Source organism: Lycium ferocissimum, chromosome 10 (genome assembly GCF_029784015.1).
Source record: "Lycium ferocissimum isolate CSIRO_LF1 chromosome 10, AGI_CSIRO_Lferr_CH_V1, whole genome shotgun sequence".
In the NCBI taxonomy this organism is placed as follows: Eukaryota; Viridiplantae; Streptophyta; class Magnoliopsida; order Solanales; family Solanaceae; genus Lycium; species Lycium ferocissimum.
In genome coordinates this window covers 3,480,074-3,501,690 of record NC_081351.1, presented here as the reverse complement: position 1 = coordinate 3,501,690, position 21,617 = coordinate 3,480,074, and the positions used below count along the sequence as shown (strand labels likewise).

Here is a 21,617-nt window from a genome sequence, read left to right as displayed (position 1 = left end):
ACACACAGCTTCTAGTGAGAGGCATTTTTTTCCCGAAAAATCTCCGTTGAAGGCGTTAAGGCATTAATTGAAGCTCAAAGCTTCAATTTGAATTTTCGGGTTGCCTCAAACGGGCTCGAGAGGTGGACCGAACGTCGTGAGGAGTTCGAATCCGAAAGGAGAGAGGTTGAACTCGCCATTAACGTAACTTAAAGCTTCAAATTGGAAAATCAAATTTCCGAATTGAGGGCAAAAACAAAAAAAATAATGAATTGGGGCTATAGATTAGTGCCAAATTTTGATTATATGCTTTCAAAATGGATCAAAATCTAATGAAAACAAAAAAATAAAAATGGAGCCCATAGCATAAGTGTAGAAAGGGGGAAGGAGGGGTGGGGAGGGTTTAGAAAAGTAGGTAATTTATTTATTTATTTTGGTGAAAAATAATTTTTTCCTTTTCTTTATCTTGTAATTGATTTTTAAATTATTATTTTACATCCAATTGCCACGTGTCCTATTTTAATTAGGATAAGTTGCGAGTGGATATTTGATTTTGGACATTAAAAAAAAGTGTCTAAATGAAACATTACGAGGTGTCTAAATGGAACAAAGGTCGGTTAAAGTGTTTATCCCGATGGGTTTGGCCTTGAAATAATGATGCAATGCCTTGAAGATTATGCAAATGTATGTGGTGATCCGATTAATTAAAATGAGTCTCACTTATGCTACATCCTACTGTTGATGACACACATAGTGAGAGGCATTTAAAAGGTCGTTAAGGCGTTAAGGCATTAAACTGAGAGGTGGATCCACAGGAAAGGAGAGAGGTTGTTTCTCAAAGAATCATGAGTTTCTTTGATCTTACCCATAGCACCCATAGCATAAGTTAAACAAAATTCAAAAAGAACCTCCTGGTAAGGATATAGCCGTGATATTTGATGACAATCCTTCGAACGAACCTTCTTTAGTTTAAAGCTATAGGTTTTCCATACCGATAAGGATACCGATATTTGATGGAGCCTCGGCCACGTAATATAGGGAACTTGCATTTCGGATATTTGATTTTCACCCACGTAATTTATCCCTGGGCCGAACGAACTTCGCATCATTAAAGCTATGAGTTTTACTTGTTGAGGGGCAGTGGTCATCCGAGATCTAAACAAAATTAAAAAGGCTTGGTTATAGGATGACAATCCTTCACTCCGGAAGGGTAGGTTCGATACCTACCTTGGAGCCTTCACATATAGGGAAATGCATTCGGTTTTTCAGTTTGGTTTCGCATCATTCTATGTGTTTTAGTTGAGGGCAGTGGCTCCCTCATCTTTTTAAAGGGGTGTCCTATTTCACCCACTTCGTATTATATGAGAAGGTCAGGCTTGTAATACCCTCGATGTATTTTTCTACTAGATTTTAATATACCAGTAGGGAACTCAACTCCTACACTGATGGAAATATTATTTAAGATAAACAAGAATAATATGAACATAAAGTGTGTGGAAAAAGGAGGAGCTAAACCTCTAAACCTATACCAAAAGCTTCATTTGCATATGAACTCAACGAGCACCTTATGCCTTCTATTTGATCTAATCATCTTGATTCATGCTTTTACCCTTATCATTTGATTCATTTCTGCATCCCACTCCTATTGTTAGGTTGGAGATGGAAGTTTGCAGAAAAAGGATCCCTAAAAAGAAGGCTACTAAAAAGGGCAAGGCAGCCCGGTGCACAAAGCACCTGAGTTAGCAGGGTCGGGGGAACGACCGAACTCGAGGGGTGTGATGTAGACAGCCTACCCTAATGCAAGCATTAGTGGCTGCTTCCACGACTCGAATAGGTGACCCTATAGTGGCCACTTCCATGGCTCGGACAGATGACCTATAGGTCACACGGAGGCAACTTTACCATTACTCCAAATCTCCCCTTCATAGATAAAAAGAACACTACTCTTTCATAAAAATAGAACCAAAGCAGTCTTTTGAAGTAAGGCATGGAAAACAATACTATAAACAAATGAATGAATGTAATTGGTGACTACAAAAGAATTCTTCCTGCAACCATCCAGGCATAATTATACACCTTCAAAATTGATTATTTCTACAGAAACATGTTCCTCTTCCCCATACCTTTCACAATAACACAGGGAAGGTGGAGTGGAAGGAAAGGCATTACCAGAAATATACAAAGTTATTTAGTTCCGTTAGAGAAAAATGTGCTTTAGAACCTTTGAAATAGGTGAAAATTTCAAGAAGAGGGTAACATGTACTCAAAATTGTCTATTCATCTATTAAGATGAGCGACAAATATACCACCTCCTTTCGAGCCTCAAAACTTGTGGATACTGGCTGCCTATGAAGACAAATTTAAGGCATCTCTTCGCCTACTTATTACTCCACATAAAGTACACGATCCATCTGGAAAAACAAAATATTAGGTTGGATGGAAATTTGGCAAAACAATCCCTACAAAGTCCAGGAAGAAAACACTTTTTTGCAGTTTAAACAACTTAAATGCTGATGCAAGATTTGGATAATCTCATCATACCTACAACTTATTTTTTAAGACTATTGCATGAGAGGACCTTTTTCCCATAAGGACTGGTGCGTAGAACAGGAACATGGGCTCTCACGACCTCCACTAGGGCATTATGCAGAGCCCCCTACATGTCAAGAAATTGTCAAGATCAAATATTTCAAGTGCGAGAGGCAATGACACGTCCAATTAAAAGATTACAAAGACATTAGAACAGTGGTAAACTAACAAACCTTTGAGATATTTAGAGCAGCTTGGATAACATAATTGCCATATGGGTCTTGCATGATCTGGTCTAGTCGAGGATCACTTAAGAGCTCCTCAATGATATATGAAGAACGGTCTTCGTCCACATGTTTTAGGCATTTCTCAACCACATTGCTGCTGTATTTTTGCATAGAAAGGTCACTGAATTTACCCCGCAACTGGTCAAAAATATTTGCTGTTGCCCAGGCAAGACGAATGTCAAAAATATATTGCACAACATAATTCCTGCAAAACAGAAAATAATGAGAGACTTACTAAAGAGAAATCCATAGTTCTGTATTCGAAAGACGGAATGAAATCTGACACTTGAACTTGACTAGCATGAGCCACATTTCAAATTTCTACATAAGATCTTTTGAGCTTTCAAATTTCTCATCAATAAGTTTCATAAAAAGTATTTATACTGTTGCATTTATGAGACAAATAACAGACTAAACATGGTGTCTGGATATGTGAGCACCTAGGAGAAATTTTAGTCTCCAACCAGATGTTACAGACTCATGCTGCAAGTATATGGTTAGGTATATGACCCACTCTTTCTCCTAATGTTCTAAAAGAACTGAAGAAAGTCCTAAAAGTAATATCAAAAAGTTTACCTGAGAAAATTTAAAAAGAATTGACATACCCGAATGGATCTTGGGAAAGGACCAATGCATTAGAAGTGATTTCATAGATTAGTCGATGTCTTTGTCCACCATCAGATTGACTAAGACATTTCTGAAGCACACAACAACCATGACGATCTGTTGCGAGTTCGACACAATTGGTAATAGCAGCTTCAAACAGGAACTGCAAAAGAAAGAAATTTGCGTCATAAGAAGTTGAATCAACTTTTATGGCATGCAACACTAAGCAATGGAGGAAACCTCAAATGGCTAGGTATGTGTAAACTAAATGAACCTCCCCAGCATTTTCTAGCCAAAATTAAGTGACAAACAATAGAAACATAAGAAAGCTTATAAAGAAATCACTTTAACAGGATGGAACAATATACCCTACAAGGTTAGACAGAGACCTCGGTAATAGAAAGAATGCGATTAATTTCGTTAAAATAAGAAATCCTCTTTTCTGCTACCTTAAGTTTCATCAGTTTGAATATGGAGTTCGGAAATAAATATAAATAACACTAAGAATATAATACTTCATTAGTTTCATTTCCCTATACAGAAGCATATGAATGGTTTTGCATAACCAACATTACAGTTACAGGATATCCCTAAAAGGACATGGTAGAAACATCTTAAGGTTGGCATAATCAAATATCATAAAACAATCTGCCCCCACACAATGGACCAATTTCCTTGAAGTTTAGAATTACCAGTCACTGATGAATTGGCATCAACACAACAAATAAAAAGGACAATACAGATATTAATCAATCTCCTGAATCCTGATGATCTCTTCAAAGCTATCCATGAAAAAACCAAACTCATGCAAAACTGGAGACGAGTATCTAGCCACTGTAACAACCAAGAATAGAAAGCTGAATGATCATCCTATCATCAAGTTACACTAATAACAGATATTGACTCTATGATTCTCCTTTTTAAGTATATTAAGCAACGGATTGCAATCCAACTGAACTAATGAAACAAAGCACACCTTTCATTGCTGTTAAAGATTACATAGCATGTCATTCGAGTGGAAAATAACTTGTAGAGCAGGAGCCTTGCACATTACAATTGGCACTGGCGAAGTTTCATAGGGGTAGGTGTTCAAAACATTTTCACTCATAGACTTTCTCTAGGAGACAGTGGCAGGAGAATGACATGTGTAATTACGAGAAGAAGCATTCGCATGTTAAACAGTGGAACTTCCTTTTTGCTAAATAGAAGCGGGACATTAGCGCAACTCATTTGTTTGTCTTTTGTCTTAAATCTCAGTTTTCCCACAGCCATAGACACTAGGTTTAGTCAGTTTACAAAAGGAGTATTTCTACATGGACCATGTGAAGGAAAAGAAAAGTACGCATAGAGTTCACTTGCTAAATTTAAAACATCCCTACTAGGGAGATTGAGAAAGCCAAGTTGTATGGTTCTTGAAGCATTAATTAATACACCAAACATAATACAAATCTGCAGTGGATTGAATCACAGAAGTTATGGACAGAAATCCCAACTTTCTCCCTTTCTGCATTTTCTTTCAAGGACTTGGAAAGCAAAGGAGCTGATTTTGATCATGTCCATTCTTTACCTAAAAGGAGCACTGCAGTTATCTCCCCAAGATTGTAACAACTCAGCCCTTTGATTTCTAAACTACATCGTCGGAAATATCATTGTATAAAATTATTGCCTATAAATGGATACATATGAAACTTACTTCTCTATATTCAGGTGTTAAGTATTGCAAGCACCGCTGCGCAACATGGTTACCATTCATGTCCTTGATTAAATTCACTAAACCGGGTTTCAGTGAGGAGACAATCATGGAAAACTGCTCAGGTGTTTTAAGCGTTTCAATAACTTTTTGCACAGCTCGGGTCCTGCCGTTGAGAAAAAGAAAATATCAAATAATTCTGAAGAAAATGAACAAAAGCAGTTTACCGGTAAGAAAAAGGACTTTGATAAAGATAGAAATCAGACCCGTGCATGTCACATGAAATTCTTACAAGATCCCCAGCTATTCTAGTGATTGCACGAAGTATCTGCATTCGCTGATCCTCATTGCACACCTCAAGAAGCTTTTGAACAAGGTAATTGCCAAAGGGGTCAATCATGAGTTCCACGATGTGCACAATAATCTCAGGAAAAATCTTTTCAACATCTTCTGAAGTTCCTTCTGCAAATTTTCTCTGCAAGAAGCGACATCCGTTTTGATCCTTCGCCATGAGGTAGATTCTTCCAGCAAAATCATCCATTAAGTTATATTCTTGAGATTGTGACCACCGATGAAATTTGAAATCAACAGCATCAGGAGAAAAGCTTCTTGATTCGAGACAATCCAAGCGAGATTCTGCACTTGGAGAATAGAAACTAGCCTTCGAATAAGCGCTGGGATAAACTCTTCTATTTCGACTCATCTTTGAAACACAGTTGGTTCCTCCGAAAGAACCGTATTTAGCAGACTTGACTGGCTCCAGTCCATGCGATCTTCTTAAAATTCTTTCAGGAAAGTATTGTTTCTCTGTTTTGTCCAGACCTTGCAGCGCATCAGAACCCATTGAGCAAAACAGGGAATTTAACGGGTTTATACTTCTTGAAGCTTGCTGGTTGAAGTGAGGAATCGGCACCTCAGTGAATGGTTGCCGGAAGCTACTGTTGATTGATCTACTTGTGATTGACCCATCGGGTTGAATTGGATACTGATTGTCTAATTGCTGAGTGTGAAGTTGCTGCACATATAAGAAATAATGTTGTTCCTCTTCAATGTGTGTACATGCTCCATGGTGTCGATTAATTTGTGAGTGCAAGTAAGGAACAGGTGATGTAACATCCAAGAAATATTGTTGATTGGAAATTACTGGAATATCTACCCGATGAATTGGTGGAAGTAGGTGAACACCTTGCACTCCAGGAGGTAATGGTACAGCCGCAGATATGTTCTCCATAACATATCCACTTTGGTGCCCACCAATATTTGGACTAAATCCATTAAAAGCACTAGGTAGATTATTTGGTGTTCTTGGAGAGGGAACAACCAACACTTGCGAATCCAAATTCGAAGGGATTTTACCTAAGCTATTTTTGCACTGTCCATTCACAACAGCTAAATGGTTCAGCAACGGCGTGGAATTAGCTGCACATTCTAACAAGGCACCATCTTTTACACGCAACTCAGCAAATGCGGACGTTATGGCTTGTTCATTTGGTAAGTTTATTTCTTCTGACTCAAACCTCTTGTTCGGTAGTTGCTCAACTCGATTACCAAATTCTTTTAACTCGCCTAAGATACCGATAGGTTTTGACCTATGCAATGCCAAAGTACCATTCGAGGATGCCAAATTAAAATCTTTTGGACAATTGATGGCACCAGATTCCTCAGAATATGAATTCCCAGAAGTAACATTTGGAATCTCCCCAAGAAGTTTCTCAAACTCATCATTTTCCAGCTCATTTACCCCATTGTCCATTTTCTGAACAATAGGCAGCATCAAGATTACTCTTCACTATGAGTTATATTTGTAGACGGCTTTCTTCTATACAACATAGGAAACAGAAAGTAGGTCACCGTACAGATAACACAAAATTGGGTAAAACCTCAATTTATACATCAAATATCCTAATTGTAGACCAAATTAATCACACAAAAAAACCAGCAATCACAAAGTAAAACCAAAAACATTTCACGGCCAATTCCACTAAAGAATTATACTGATTTGCATCATCCTCTCCATCTACGCTAAAGAATCAAATAAAGTGATTGTAAGAAAAGCAAAAACAAAGAATCATGATTCTTTCTCCATCGTACAAACTCGAGTTTGTACATATTTGAAGACAACATTAACTAATACGACCATTTTTACAAAATAAGAATAAAGTTATGTAAAGTTGTCTTATATTTTCTCTGTGACAAAACACCAGTTCCAGAACTGAGGCAGCATTTACAAAATATGTCTCATGCAGAACATTAGACACAGTCCAGAGTATGACCCACCTCTCTCCTCGATATTGACGTCAAACAAATACATAAAAACAATTGACAAAAACAAAATAGAATAACACATCAGATTCCCTAGTACATATCCAAGATCAAGTCAATTTGTCAGAAGAATCAAACCCCAATTCTTTAGATCATCAAAATCAAATAAAGAATCTAACAAAATATTCAATATATCCAAAACAGAAAAACCCCATGTAAGAAAACATACAAGTTTGATCAAACACAAGTAATATCAAGAAATAGAGAAATACCAGTGAAAGAACAGTCAGCATTACTGATCACACTAACATTAGAGCCATAAAGCAATTGATCATACTGTCAATTTGAAGAAAATGTCTTTTCTTGATTTCAAGATAGAACAAAGATCAAACAAAATAAGGAGATTTTCTGAAATTAATAGAGAAATACCAGTGAAACAACAGTCAGCATTACTGATCACACTAAAAATAAGTCCATGGACTAATCCATCATAATATTAATTTCAAGAAAATAGCTTTTCTTGATTTCAAGATGAACAAAAAATAAAGATTTTCTTGATTTGTGAGAAAACAGATGAAGTGAAAGTGTGTGGAAGTAGTATTAGGGGCGGCGTGAGAAGAGTTTTCATAAGACTATAACTGAAGAGAGAGAGAGAGAGAGAGAGAGAGAGAGAGAGAGAGAGAGAACAACAAAAGAGGTGGCATTCATCGACAAGTACTATGTATTATGATGAATCATTTTTACATCACAAACAGAAAACCCAATTAAAACAAACAGACCAACTACTAGAAAAGATTTTCAAGTATTTCAAGAAAGAGCACAATTTTGGAATGCCCACATTCACATTATTATTACTGTCATCCATGCATGCCTTTGGCCTTTCCACATTGTTTGGTACGTTTCTGGTTTTCTTGCCAAGGGTGACTACCCCTCTTAAAATACTAATTATTCATTGTACTTAAATAGTGTACTACTAATTAATTATATGTTGTATTTAATCGGTATTGCTAGTATATCTTTAAATATTAATGGTGTCAAAAAAATTACATTATTAAGTGCCCTAAACATAATTAGAGATAACTAGTCATAATAAGTAGAAACAGCCCCAGTATCACTCGCCTGAATATGATTCTTTCCCTTGATTTTTCAGGCCCTTTACCTACTGGCATATCTCACCCCTCTTTTGATTACCGAAATAATTTTTAAAAATTAAGTTTTTAAATTCAAAAAAAAAAAAGTCATAATAAGTAGAATAAAGATAGGTAACTTGATGTAACATGTTCAATTATACTGATTGTGTAAAAATTTAGGCTTAATACATAGTCGGCCTCTTAAACTTGTCAGGGTATTTCATTTTAAACAATCGAACTAAGCTATGTTCCAATTATACACCTCAACTCCTTATAATAAAGTATTTTAATTAGACACTTTCGTTCAAATTTTGAAAATTTCTTTGCATGTGTTATCATTCGTTTATTAGGTAGTTAATTTAACCGCATAATATATGTCATCTTTTTTAATTATACGCATTCGCCTCAATAAGTCCTAAAATTCCATGAATTTTCTACTTGATGTTGATGTGTATATTAAAGGAAATGACATATTTATGTGGTTAACTTAACTAACTAATAGATGGAAGAATTGGAACATTTTATTAGAAATTGAGGTATTCAATTGGAATAGGGCTCAGTTCAACTGTACAAATGGAATATCCTGACAAGTTTAAGGGGCTGAATATGTACCTAGCCAAAAATTTATTATATCAATCTTTTAGTCAGTCTAAGCCTAACACATTATATTATGCTGTAATAAAAAAATATTGTTTACATTATGGTATGTGCTAATATAAGATATTGCACATAACTGGTATATGTACTACATTTGTTGCTAATTCTATATAGTTTTGATGACATGCTTTTCTTATGTTTTATGGTCTTATAACATGCTATAATTGGCAACTGCCTTTTTGTCTATTCGTTAAAGACTTTATAAAAGCAATTTTGGATACCATATAAAGAGACAAATTTTACAACTATACAAGAATTGGCACTTTGGAGCAAAGAACGAAAAAGCATTTTAATTTTATTTAACTTAATTTCCTGTGAGTATTAAACCATACATGTTAAAGTTTGACTTGTTTATGATACAAATTCATCTAAGATTTGTTTGAATTTACCAAACAGAATGAAAGTAAAAAAGAAAAATCTTTATTTTGTGTTAAATGTCTTTGAATTAGAGCTAATATCAAGGTGAAATGTGTGGGGAAAATTAAATTCGTGATCAAAATTAGCTTCTATTCCTTTCTAAAACAAAGTAAAAATGGGTTACTATCAAATCATTTTAAATGTATTAATTTGGTTTTTTATCCTAGTCATAGGAGTGTAAATGGGTGACTTAGTTGAATAGTTAGGCATGTCGAAAACTCAAAAGATTTATGCAACTGATTGTACTAGTGTATTATATTTCCCTTCTTTGAAGAGAAAATAAGAGAAGTATCTAAACAGTTGTACATGTGGTAAAATCGAGACAGGGACGAGAATTTAGAGAGACAAGAATAATGGGAGAATTCTTTCTGCTTTGTATTCATCATAATGACTTCCTTATATACAAGTGGTTTTTTTTATACTAGTCTAATAAGATAACCCTATTCTAATAGAACTACACATCTTATATTACCATAATTATAATTTCACCATAAATAGACCAAAACTATTACAATTAGACTAGAATAGGGTTCCACCGACTCACCGACATGACCGCTCAAACTGGTCCGGTCACATCCGGTCTCAATACCCTCCTCAAATTGGAGCATGAGGGTCTCGAATACCCAACTTGCCAAGCAAATATTCATGATGCGATTTGCCCAAAGCCTTTGTAAACACATCAGCCAATTGCTCACGGGTTGACACATGACTAGGGAGTATTATACCAGATTGGAGTGTGTTTCGGACATAGTGACAGTCCACCTCAATGTGTTTAGTCCGTTCATTAAACATCGAATTTCGTGCAATATACAATGTCTCTTGACTATCACAATACATTTTCACCGGAGATTTATGATCAACGCACATACTATGCAAAATTCCTTTTAGCCATTTCAATTCACAAACTGTCACTACAATTGATCGGTATTCAGCCTCTGCTGACAAGCGAGAGACAATGTGTTGCTTCTTGATTTTTCATGATACGAGTGAAATCCCAACGGAGATAAACCAATCGGTAAAGTGATTTTCGAGTCAACAGACATCCGGTCTAGCCCGAATCACACCATCCGTAAAAATTGAGATCACAATCTTTCTTTATCACAATGCCTTGTCCTGGGTTCTTCTTTAAGTAAAGCACCACACAGAGAGTCGCATTCCAGTGTGCTTCTTTCGGTTGCTGCATTAATTGAGATAGAAGATGCACACAATATGACAACTTTGGTCGCGTAAAATTGAGGTATATCAATCTACCGACCAGACGTCAGTATGGTTTTGAATCTCCCAAATTGGTTCATTCGGCTAACGTCAAACCATGATTCTATTCTATGGGCGTATTGATTGGTTTAGCTCCTAATAATTCGGACTGAGAGATTATATCCAAGGCATATTTCAGTTGACAGAGAAATAACCCGGTTGGTCCACGTGCAACTTCAACTCGCAGAAAATACTTCAGAGGGCCTAAATCCTTCATGTGAAAACATGTGCGGCGATAGTCTTTGAATCATTCAATGGCATTATGGTTGTCTTCGGAGATAATCAAATCATCCACATAGACTAAGATGTTAAGTTGCATACCTCTCCGGTGCATCGTGAAGAGAGAATAATTTGAGTATGATTGTTTGAACCCATATTTCATCAAAGCACTTGACAATTTAGCAAACCAGCACCTTGGAGCTTATTTCAAACCATACAAATATTTCTGGAGTCGACACACTTGCCCCAGACTAGGAACACAAAATCCCGGTGGCAATTTCATATAAACTTCCTCCGTAAGGTCACTATGTAAGAAAGCATTATGAACACCTATCTGATGCAATACCCAACTTTGCACAGTCGCAACTGCCAGGAAGGTCCGAATAGTTACTACCTTAGCAACCGGAGCAAACGTTTCATTGTAGTCAATTTCTTTCTTCTGTTTATTTTCGAAAATGACCAACTGAGCTTTATATTGCTCGATTGGGGCGTCAGAGTTGTACTTGATCTTATACACCCATCGACATATTATCTGGTGGTAATGTTTCTAATGTCCACGTTCCATTATCCTCCAATGTTTGGATCTCTTGCTGCATGGTTTTTCTCCAATGTTCCTTTTTCACTGTCTCTGAGAAGATTTTTGTCTCGGTTCTTGTGGTGATTGCTACAAGGAAGCTTTGGTGCTGCAAGGAAAAATTATCACGAGATATATAGTGAGCTAAAGAATAAGTCGCACTTGAGGGTTGTTAAGGATCGGACGAAGGCGTTGATGGACATTCTTTCTGGAATGTTTTAGTGATGTAGTCACGCAACCGAATCGATTCATGCTTCTGATGTTTGCTCAACCCAATTGTTCTTTCGGTGGCATTTTGTTGGCCCAGACACCTTCCGTCTGTACTTCCTTCATGTTTTCTCTATCTAGACTAGCATATGTCCAATCTAATTCTGGCTAATCCGTAGTTTCGATATTCGGTGTCCGTACTTCATCCATCCGAGTGTCGTTCGTACCTACATTATCAGTCTGGTCTTCTTCAAAGTTTTTTTGGTTTCTTTCTCCCTCTGTTTTGTCCAGGATCAATTCTATGTTGTCGATCAAGTTACCTGATCCTACAGTAAAGGGGAACTTAGTCTCGTAGAAGTCCACATCTCTTATGACTGAATATTCCTCGTTCTCTAAGTCATACAATCTCCAATCCTTCTTTCTGTAGGGGTATCCCAAGAAGACACACCTACAACTCTGGATCTCAAACTTGTCCCTCGTTCTTCCCTTTGTGTGCTATATAGTGACCCTATCACCCTTGAATGATCATACCTGGGCGCCTCCCCCTATAAAATTTCATAGGGAGTTTTCCCATTCAAAATCGAGGATGGTGTTATATTGATCAAATACCCTGCGGTCAAAACACATTCCCTCTATAATTTGATCGGAAGATGGCCCTGAAATCTCAATGCTCGCGCCACATTAAGAATGTGATGGTGTTTTCATTCGACTCTTCCATTCTTCGGGGTTGTCCCTGCGCAAGATGTTTGAAAGAGAATTCATGTTCGAAGAAATAAGTCTTCATACATGTGAACTCAATTCCGTTATCACTTCTTACAATCTTTACCCTCTTACCAAACTGTCTATCCAACAAGGCAAAGGAATTCTTCAAGATTTGGGACACTTCTTTCTTATCGACTAAAAGAAAAATCCATACGGCTCATGAACGATCATCCACAACAGTAAAAAAAATATGAAGCACCACAAGAAAAGGGGGTTCTATATGGTTCCCATAAATAACAATAAATCATTTCAAAAATATTTGAAGCTATATTATCACTTATAGGAAAAACACTTCTTGTTTGTTTTGCCCTTTGGCATGCATCACATTATTTATCTAATCTATTACTACTCTCTTTAAGTCCTAATGCCGTAATGGACTTTGTTATTTGTGTTGAAGGATGATCTACCCATTTGTGCCAAAGATCGAACCAATCGATTGCCTCTACCTTCATAACTCGAATCCGCGGTACATTCCGTAAAATAGTAAAGTTCACCTCGACGCTTACCAATTTCAAGAATCTTTCTCGTGGTGGGGTCCTGTATAGCACACATAATTTTGTTAAATTGTACATCATAATCTAAATGATTAACAAGTTGTGACACAGAAATTAAATTGCATATGAAATCTGGAACGTATAGAACATCCTTCAACCATATCCTATTATTTAGTCTGGTTGTTCCTTCCCCATGACCACTGAGCTACTTCCATCCGGAAGCTCAATCAGACACTTAGGAATGTCCCGCTGATCGGTCAGTTCCTCCACATTACCTGTCACATGGTTGGTAGCTCCGGAATCAATAATTCAGCATGAGTTTTCAGCCTTACCATCCATCTTGCCATTCAGGTTTATTCCTTGGAAATTCAACATGTGAATCACAATCTTTCGGATCTCATTGCTCAATCATGAGGTCCTGTCCTGCCTGCGTTCATCGGTCCCGTCTCCATTTGAGTTTCTTCTTTGGCAACCATGGTGTTAGCTCGGTAGTTGCCTCTTCCATGATCGGATCATGGTAAGGAATTCTCCCTTTTACAGGAAAAGTCATGGTTCACTCTGGTCCTCTATTTTCGTGTGATTCCTCTCACATACACTTCTTACACCAGCTTCGAATAGACCTTGTTCAATGATGGTAACGATTCCTAGGCCAATATGTTCGAACTCACCGTTGCATACATTGCCTCATCTAATCCCATGAGGTCTATTTTGGCTTCTAGGATTGTTCCTAGATTGCACGTACACTTACTGCACTTACAAGTTGGAATCTGTTCATAATTCGCCAAATCCTCCTACAGCTTAGTGAATTTTCCATAGTAATCAACTATGGTCCTTCCTTTTTACTTGCACTCGGCAAGTTCTATCTTTAGTTGTTGCATCCAAAGGCCGTTAATAACGGGGAGCCGCTCTCAGATGCTCGTCCATAATTCTTCCACTTCCTCTCTATGTGAAATCGTTGATCGAACCATTAGTTCTATGGTGTTGCGAATCCACGACACCAACAATGACTTTATAGTCCACCAATCTTTCAAGTCCGACAACTCTTCATCTGGCTTCTTGATCGAACCGTCAACGAAGCCGAATTTCTTCCTTGCTCATAAGGCTGTCCTTATGGATCTAGCTCATTTTCATAATTTTCACTTTTCAATTGGACTTTTGTCACCACAATTCTGGGTTATCATTAAACATAATGTCATAGAGAGAGATTGTGTTTCTTTGGGTTTTGTTTTCTTCACCAGCGATTCCTTTGCCTTTATCACAGGTTTCTCCATCACCTGCCATCGTTTTAGGATTTGTGTGTTATTTCCAACATGGCTTTGATACCATGTTAAAATCAAGACAAGGACGAGAATTTAGATAGACAAGAATAATAGGAGAATTCTTTCTACTTCGTATTTAGCATAATGACCTCCTTATATACAAGTAAGGTCCTCCTTCCCCTAGTCTAATAAGGTAACCCTATTCTAATAGAATTCACATCGCCATAATTACAATTTCACCATAAATAGACACAGGGGCAGAGCTACACCTTGCTTGAGGGGTGTCAGCGCGACACCCCTTCGCCGGAAAATTACATTGTATAAATTGGTGAAATTTTGATTTTATAGGTATGTATATAAGTGTTGACACCCCTTGACACAAGCTGATGGTAACACAGTGGTTAAGTGGTTGCTAAACATGCTTAAGGTTATGTTTTCGAACCTGGGTAGCAACGCGACTATATTTTTTGACACCCCTTAATATATATCCTGGCTCCGCCACTGAATAGACCAAAACTATTACAATTAGACTAGAATAGGATTCCACCGACGTAGGGTTTCACTGACTCACCAAACAAACTGGTCTGATCATATCCGGTCTCAATAATAAAACCTTTTATATATTTAAATAGTTTTAAGCCTAAAGAACTTTTAAATCAGGGGGGAAACCAACTAACTAATTACATGATTTTAGTTTTAAGCCTAAAATAATTTTAATTCATCGGATGGGAAAAAACTACTAAGTAGTTACATGATTAAAGTCTCAACCATTTTAGGGAGCTACATAAAGAGAAAATCCAAAATGACGGTGCCTTTACCTGTTAAAGGAATACAATATTTAATGGCTAGCACAAAAACGCAAAAAACAACCAATACCATTTTTCCTTTCATTTATTTCCCTGATATGAATGATTGATCTAATGTTCATGGATAATTAAATTGGCAGAATGGTCTAGGACCCCTTGATGTCACACCCCAACCTTGGGGTGTGGCCAGCACTCGGCACCCAAAGGGCCGAGCGAACCAACTGTGATATCTAAACTCTGTAACGTGAATCATAGGCCGATGAGGCTACTGAATAACAATAGTAAGAAGTATATCATAACAACCTGCAAGCAGAAAAGGCCCAACAACACATATATGCATTACAAGGGCCAACAAGGCCACAACCAAGAAAGACAACTAGTCAGAAGGCCGGCAAGGCCAAACACAATACCTGGACACTGACTGATAGTCTGTAAGCTACTAAGAGTACTAATATGCTTCAACTGATCGGGACGGTGGCCCCGACGTACCCAATAGCCACACTCATAATATATATATATATATATATATATATATATATATATATATATATGTAAGCGGTAAGCGGTAAGCATAAGCATAACATAAGCATAAGAGATACGAGAACTTGGGAAAAGATGTAGAGACAACCTGGAACTCGAATAACTCGATAGGGCGACCATAATCATGACATAAATGTAAATGCACCGTAAAATCATTCCTCATTTGTGGAGGCATATATCATATCATATAACAATAATAAATCCCTCTGTGGGTTGAGCTCATCATCATAACATCATCTCTGCCCAACTTATCAGTAGCAATGCACAGCTACATGCCTACCCGGCCACTTACAACACGGCTCGGTAAAGAAATAAATACATCTAGGTGCACAGCTACGTGCCTATCCGGCCACCTACAACACGGCTCGGTAAAGAAAGAAACATGTCTAGGTGCACATATAGGTGCCTACCCGGCCGACTATAGCGTGGCTCGGTAATGAAAATAAATACATATATATATATATATATATATATATATATATATATATATATATATATATATATATATATATATATACATATATATATATATATATATATCTATATATATACATATATATGTATATACATATATGTATATATATATGTATATACATATATGCATACATATATGTATATATATATGTATACATATATGTATATATATATGTATAGATATATATATGTATATATATGTACATATATATGTATATATATATGTATATATATATATATATATATATATACATATATATATATATATATATATTTACATATATATATATATACATGTATATGTATATATATATATATATATATAAGTGCAATGAAAGACTGACCTCAGAAGAAATATCATGGAAAGAGTCGGGGTGACCTATCGTCGTTATCCTCCGACTATCATTATTGTCGCTACGTTTATCATTATTTGATCATTAGGCCAAAGAAGTAAAAGTACAAGGAAACATCTTGTTATGAATTATTCACGAAGCCAAAGTTAGCCAAACTTTTATGAAATATGATCGACACAACTTTTATCGGAAAGAGTGTGCCAACGAAAGGTTCATCGCCTTGGAGCAATAGACAAGAAGATAAGGATTAACTCAATTAAAGGAAGATATATATATATATATATATATATATATATATATATATATATATATATATATATATATATATATATATATATATATATATAAGTGCAATGAAAGGCCGACCTCGGTAAGAAATATCATGGAAAGAGTTGGGGTGACCTATCGTCGTTATCCTCCGACTATCATTATTGTCGCTACGTTTATCATTATTTGATCATTAGGCCAAAGAAGTAAAAGTACAAGGAAACATCTTGTTATGAATTATTCACGAAGCCAAAGTTAGCCAAACTTTTATGAAATATGATCGACACAACTTTTATCGGAAAGAGTGTGCCAATGAAAGGTTCATCGCCTTGGAGCAATAGACAAGAAGATAAGGATTAACTCAATTAAAGGAAGTAAAATTAACTCAACTTTGATGTGAAGAGTACCATAACTATTATCATTCTTCATTCGATAAACAAGAGGGATACGAAATGTGAAAGGTACTTCAATACAAGTTATTCATGAGAAAAGAGTAAGCTTAACCATTTTGGGACATAATCGACACAAGTTGACGGAAAGTCTTTTAGTCGATAGGAAAAAGGAGATGTGGAACATAATTTGGTACAATTCATAGATAAGGTATGTGTCTGCTCAATTATCGTGGAACGTGATCGATCCAAGTTAACGGAACAACTTTTTAATGAAAGGTCATTTGAAATCTAGTCATGCCACAAAGAGAATAGAAAGCCCTACATACCTCGCCGATGGAGTTATATACATTTCCCCGAGTCCTCGAACATCTTACGAATCATTTCCTACATAATACAGACTATTCAAGATCAAAACCAAGGTCATAGCTTATAGAAATCTCCATTTAGACATTTAATCGAGCAACTTATAGGCGTGAATTTATAGGCCCTTTTTGTAGCGTAATTTTCCCGTAAAACGCTACCAAATTCTACTTTTCTACTTCTCCTCTTCAATATGATCCCATCCATATCACCACAACTCCAAACAACACAACAAAATCATATAAACATCCCAACAAATAAGCTAAGTTCATGAAAGTTTCATAAGAATATAAAAGAGCTTATTCTATGAGGTTTTTCACCAATTTCTATGGTCAATTACTTGTAGAAGTTCAAAAAGATCAAAAGGAAGTTAAAATATACCTTAGATCATGAAAATCACTTCAAACCCCAAGTTACTTCAAAGCAAGATTTTCCTCCGAAAGGTGAAATAGTGAAGAAATCACAATTTTGAAATTGCCATGTTGTTCTTCATGTTAAAGTTGATAGATTTGCTCTTGGTGCGGATTGAGATTGATGGAGGATTCATTGGAGAGAGTTTTAGGGTTTTCTAGGTTGGGGATGGTGAGAAAATGGAAGAAAAATTCGTGCAAGGGCCTATATATACTTGGGCAAATTTAAAGCCACCGACTTTAGCACACTGTTCCCGCGGCAGTTTGCGTCCTTGGACGGAAGTGCAAATATCTCTCTACTCCGATGTTGTATTGGCAAACGGTAAAATCCAATGGAAACTAGACTCATAGACCTTCAATTTGATAAGTGGATCAGCCCGTAACTCCAAGTAGATTAAGAGAAAAGCTCCGAGACATCTGACCCAAATTCCAGTAAAATTTACAAACTTAACTTGCGACGCCCTTTGTCGGCGTTCGTATTACAATCGTTTAACTTTCAAACTTAACAAGAGACCATCATACGATTCAAATACTTCATATCATTACTTGCTTAGCATGTGAAACACTCCTAATCTCACCCAAATGTACAAGTTATCGTATTCCCAACTTGTCGACTTTTGACGAAACTCATGCTTCTTTGATTCACTCACCCTCCGAATCTTCCGCCACTTACTAATCTTATTTATAGACTCTTATAATCATTTATATTAATAATTTCAATCCCTTTTATCCTCAACATAATTTCTTTTTGAACTTACGTCGACTAACTCATGATGCGACTTTAACGTGTGAAAATCCAGGGTATAAAACCTGAACTTGTCAATTTTTATTCAGTGTACACCTAAATTTTACGTTGGCCTAATTACCCCCCTCAACTTGAAAATATGATAGCCTGGACCCCCCTAGACGCTGATGTGGCAACGAGCGTGGATACACTCTCTTTTAGGCGCGTGGAAGGGTAAAAAAGCAAAAAATCAGCTTCCAAATGGGGTATTTTTCAACTATTTATTGCCACATAACCAATATAATGATTTTATTTGATCCAATTGTATTTCTTATTGGTTTTTCTTAATATACATTGCATATTTTATCCCAATTGTGTTTTTTTCTTTTTCGATATGATGATTATTTATTTCAACTATATATATATTTTTTTCTTTTTCGGATCCAAATCTAAATAACTTAGTTGAAAGTTTCAACTTGAAATTCTATTTATTTTATTCAAATAAAAAAAAATAAGGTTTAGCAAAAGTAATGAAGTTTAGATGGTGTATTTTTTACAAAAATATCCTGTATTTTTCTTTTAATGCAAGTACTATTTATTTCAACTGCGCATTACTATTTTCGGGTCAAATTCGTAAAATATTTGGTTAATATTTTATTTGATTTCTTTTTTAGATTCAATGATTATTTGTTCTTACTGTGTATTTCTTCTTTTCCTGGCCAAATATATAAAAATAACTTGATTAGAATATCATTATCTTTAGGCAAATAAAAAAACTATAGTCAAGTTCTTTTTTTATAGATTTGGCCCGAAAAAGATGATTCAAATAATTGTTGAACTTAAAAAGTAAAAAATATATATTTTATCCTTTAAAAAATGCCACATGGACAAAAAAATCCATGTGGCAGCGTGTGTTGACCACCTCCATGGTTGTCAACCTCTAGGGGGGTCATGCCTATCATATTTTCAAGTTTAGGGGGATAATTAGGCCAACGTAAAGTTTAGATGTCGACAAGTTCAAGGGGGTCCCGATCGATTCTGCCTAATTAAACTCTAGTTATAAAGAGGAGAGAGCTTTGTGTAATATTAACCATTTTAGAACGTTGAATGAATCTTAGAATTAATAGTGTGTCGGTCTTGCTTCTTTAAAAATCAAGTAATAACTAAGTGATTCAGTTATTATCTGTATTCCACAAGGGTAAGGTTCGACTTAATTGACATATCTCTTTCCTTGCTTCTATCCACACACACACACAAAAAAGGATTAATTACAGTTTTGATCCATCAATTATTGGCAAAATACGACTTTTTGGTACTTGTTATATTGCACTAAATATACTTAACCTTAAATTAATTAAAATATATGTTTTGGTCCCTTTACATAATAAATATGCTAAGTAAAATTATTTTTAGAATGATATTACCCTAAAGCATGGACTAGCGATATAAATTTAACATAACCCATGAGTAATTAACTAGTTTGATGGGTAATAATTTATTAATTTTTTTGAAAGATTCACAAGCGAAGAAATCAAGAGCGTGTAGGAGTAGAAGATTAACTAAGCTTACTAGATTAACTAAACATTTAGACTGTATTTACGATACATAGCTATAGTTTCAAAAGCTTACGAAACGTAGCTACATTTTAGGTTTTATAGCAAATACACAATACACATGCGTAATTATATGAGCTGATACAACTCTTTCGCGCGATACAACTCTTTTCGCGCGATACAATACAACATGTGTTCATATACGACGGATATTCTCCCGATACGATTAATCTTCGATACAACTATTTTGCTAATACAGCGGATACTCGCCGCATGATACAACTCTTTTGCTGATACAGTTAATACTACCTAATACAACTCTTCCGTCTAATAAAACAACTATAGCTATGTTTCGCAAATACACAAACTATAGCTATGTTTCGTAATTACCCTCTAAACTATAGCTATCTATGAAATTCTATCTAGATATCACAAGGATCAAATCCCGAATTTATCGATGTTTTAGGGATTAAAAGTGAAAATTTCCCATAAATAAATAAAGAAAGAAAGAATGCTCTCTTCACTTCAAGCTATGAACATGAATGAAGAATATGGGATGGTCTAAATGTGTACAGTATGTGTGATATTATAATAATTGGCGTAGAGAGAAATGAATGATATATGGAGAAAAATAAAGCGTACAATACAGATTGAACTTAACAGCTAGGGGGAACCATGAATTCAACATCATAATGTGTTTGGGACACGCCGAACGAATGGATTTGGTAATCATAAAACGGGTATAAAAATATATTATTGTTTCTTCTTTTTTGTTCTCATTATTATGCTCTCTTTGAGGATTTAACTATTGCCTAGAAGAAGTCGATGGATTATTAAATAAAGAAAGAGTGCTCCCTTACGAGGGGCAAACAGCCCAACAAGCCAAGCAGAAAATCAAGAAGTTACTATTATTTTCTAAGGATGAAATAGGTAAATAGTCACTTTAAACATCTGCTATCAAATATTAGCTGTTACCAACCTATATTCGAAAAATTATTTTAACCACAAACTGAAAACTAAACAAAGCAAATTCGGGAATCTAGAAGAACAGTATGTTAAAAATACAAGAAATTAAATCGAGCCCACTGAATGCACAGTGAGTCCTTAAGGAAATTATTCCCCTCAATATACCTGAGGTTGTGGAATATATCCTCCCAAGATAGAACGATTTACTCACCGTTGTAGCGGTACAACAAACTCCGGTGAAGGCGAACCACTCGACGGCAGTATATCACACGAGAATTTATTTTAGTGCAAAAAAGAAGAGAGAAGTTCAGAATTTTCGTAAGGAAAATCTGATGGACTGGCCAGATTTATATAGCAATTGGGTAGAGTTAAGTGAAAAGGTGCAACTCAAAAGTTGCAACTTTTCAGTTAAGTTGTATCTTTTCAGAAAAATTTCCCATTCACCT

The 21,617-nt window shown here is 35.8% G+C and overlaps 1 protein-coding gene across 6 annotated transcripts; it reads right to left on the bottom strand.

Annotated features, from left to right (window-relative positions):
* Positions 1-1,969: 1,969 nt before the first annotated feature.
* Positions 1,970-8,222, bottom strand: LOC132035465 (pumilio homolog 12). 6 transcript variants are annotated; one of them, XM_059425749.1, is made up of 7 exons: positions 7,626-8,222; positions 5,358-6,907; positions 5,095-5,257; positions 3,401-3,564; positions 2,742-3,000; positions 2,521-2,635; positions 1,970-2,390 (listed from the first exon to the last, which is right to left on the bottom strand). In XM_059425749.1, the coding sequence occupies exons 2-6, from the start codon at positions 6,863-6,865 to the stop codon at positions 2,528-2,530; spliced, it is 2,202 nt and encodes a 733-aa protein (XP_059281732.1). In that variant the 5' UTR covers positions 6,866-6,907; positions 7,626-8,222; the 3' UTR covers positions 1,970-2,390; positions 2,521-2,527. The 6 variants fall into 6 exon arrangements, with proteins under 6 accessions (XP_059281732.1, XP_059281728.1, XP_059281733.1 ...); XM_059425745.1 differs by having other exon boundaries at positions 5,358-6,847; XM_059425750.1 differs by having other exon boundaries at positions 7,783-8,222.
* Between the last annotated feature and the right edge of the window lie 13,395 nt (positions 8,223-21,617).

What these genes read in the sequence shown, in the direction of transcription:
- LOC132035465 (XM_059425745.1), bottom strand. Translation starts at nt 7,646, where the DNA reads ATGCTGACTGTTCTTTCACTG. An exon ending in CTTTCCCAAGATCCATTCGG is followed by an intron (nt 3,001 to 3,400) that starts GTATGTCAATTC and finishes TCTGTTTTGCAG; the next exon opens with GAATTATGTTGTGCAATATA. An exon ending in CTGCTCTAAATATCTCAAAG is followed by an intron (nt 2,636 to 2,741) that starts GTTTGTTAGTTT and finishes CTTGACATGTAG; the next exon opens with GGGGCTCTGCATAATGCCCT.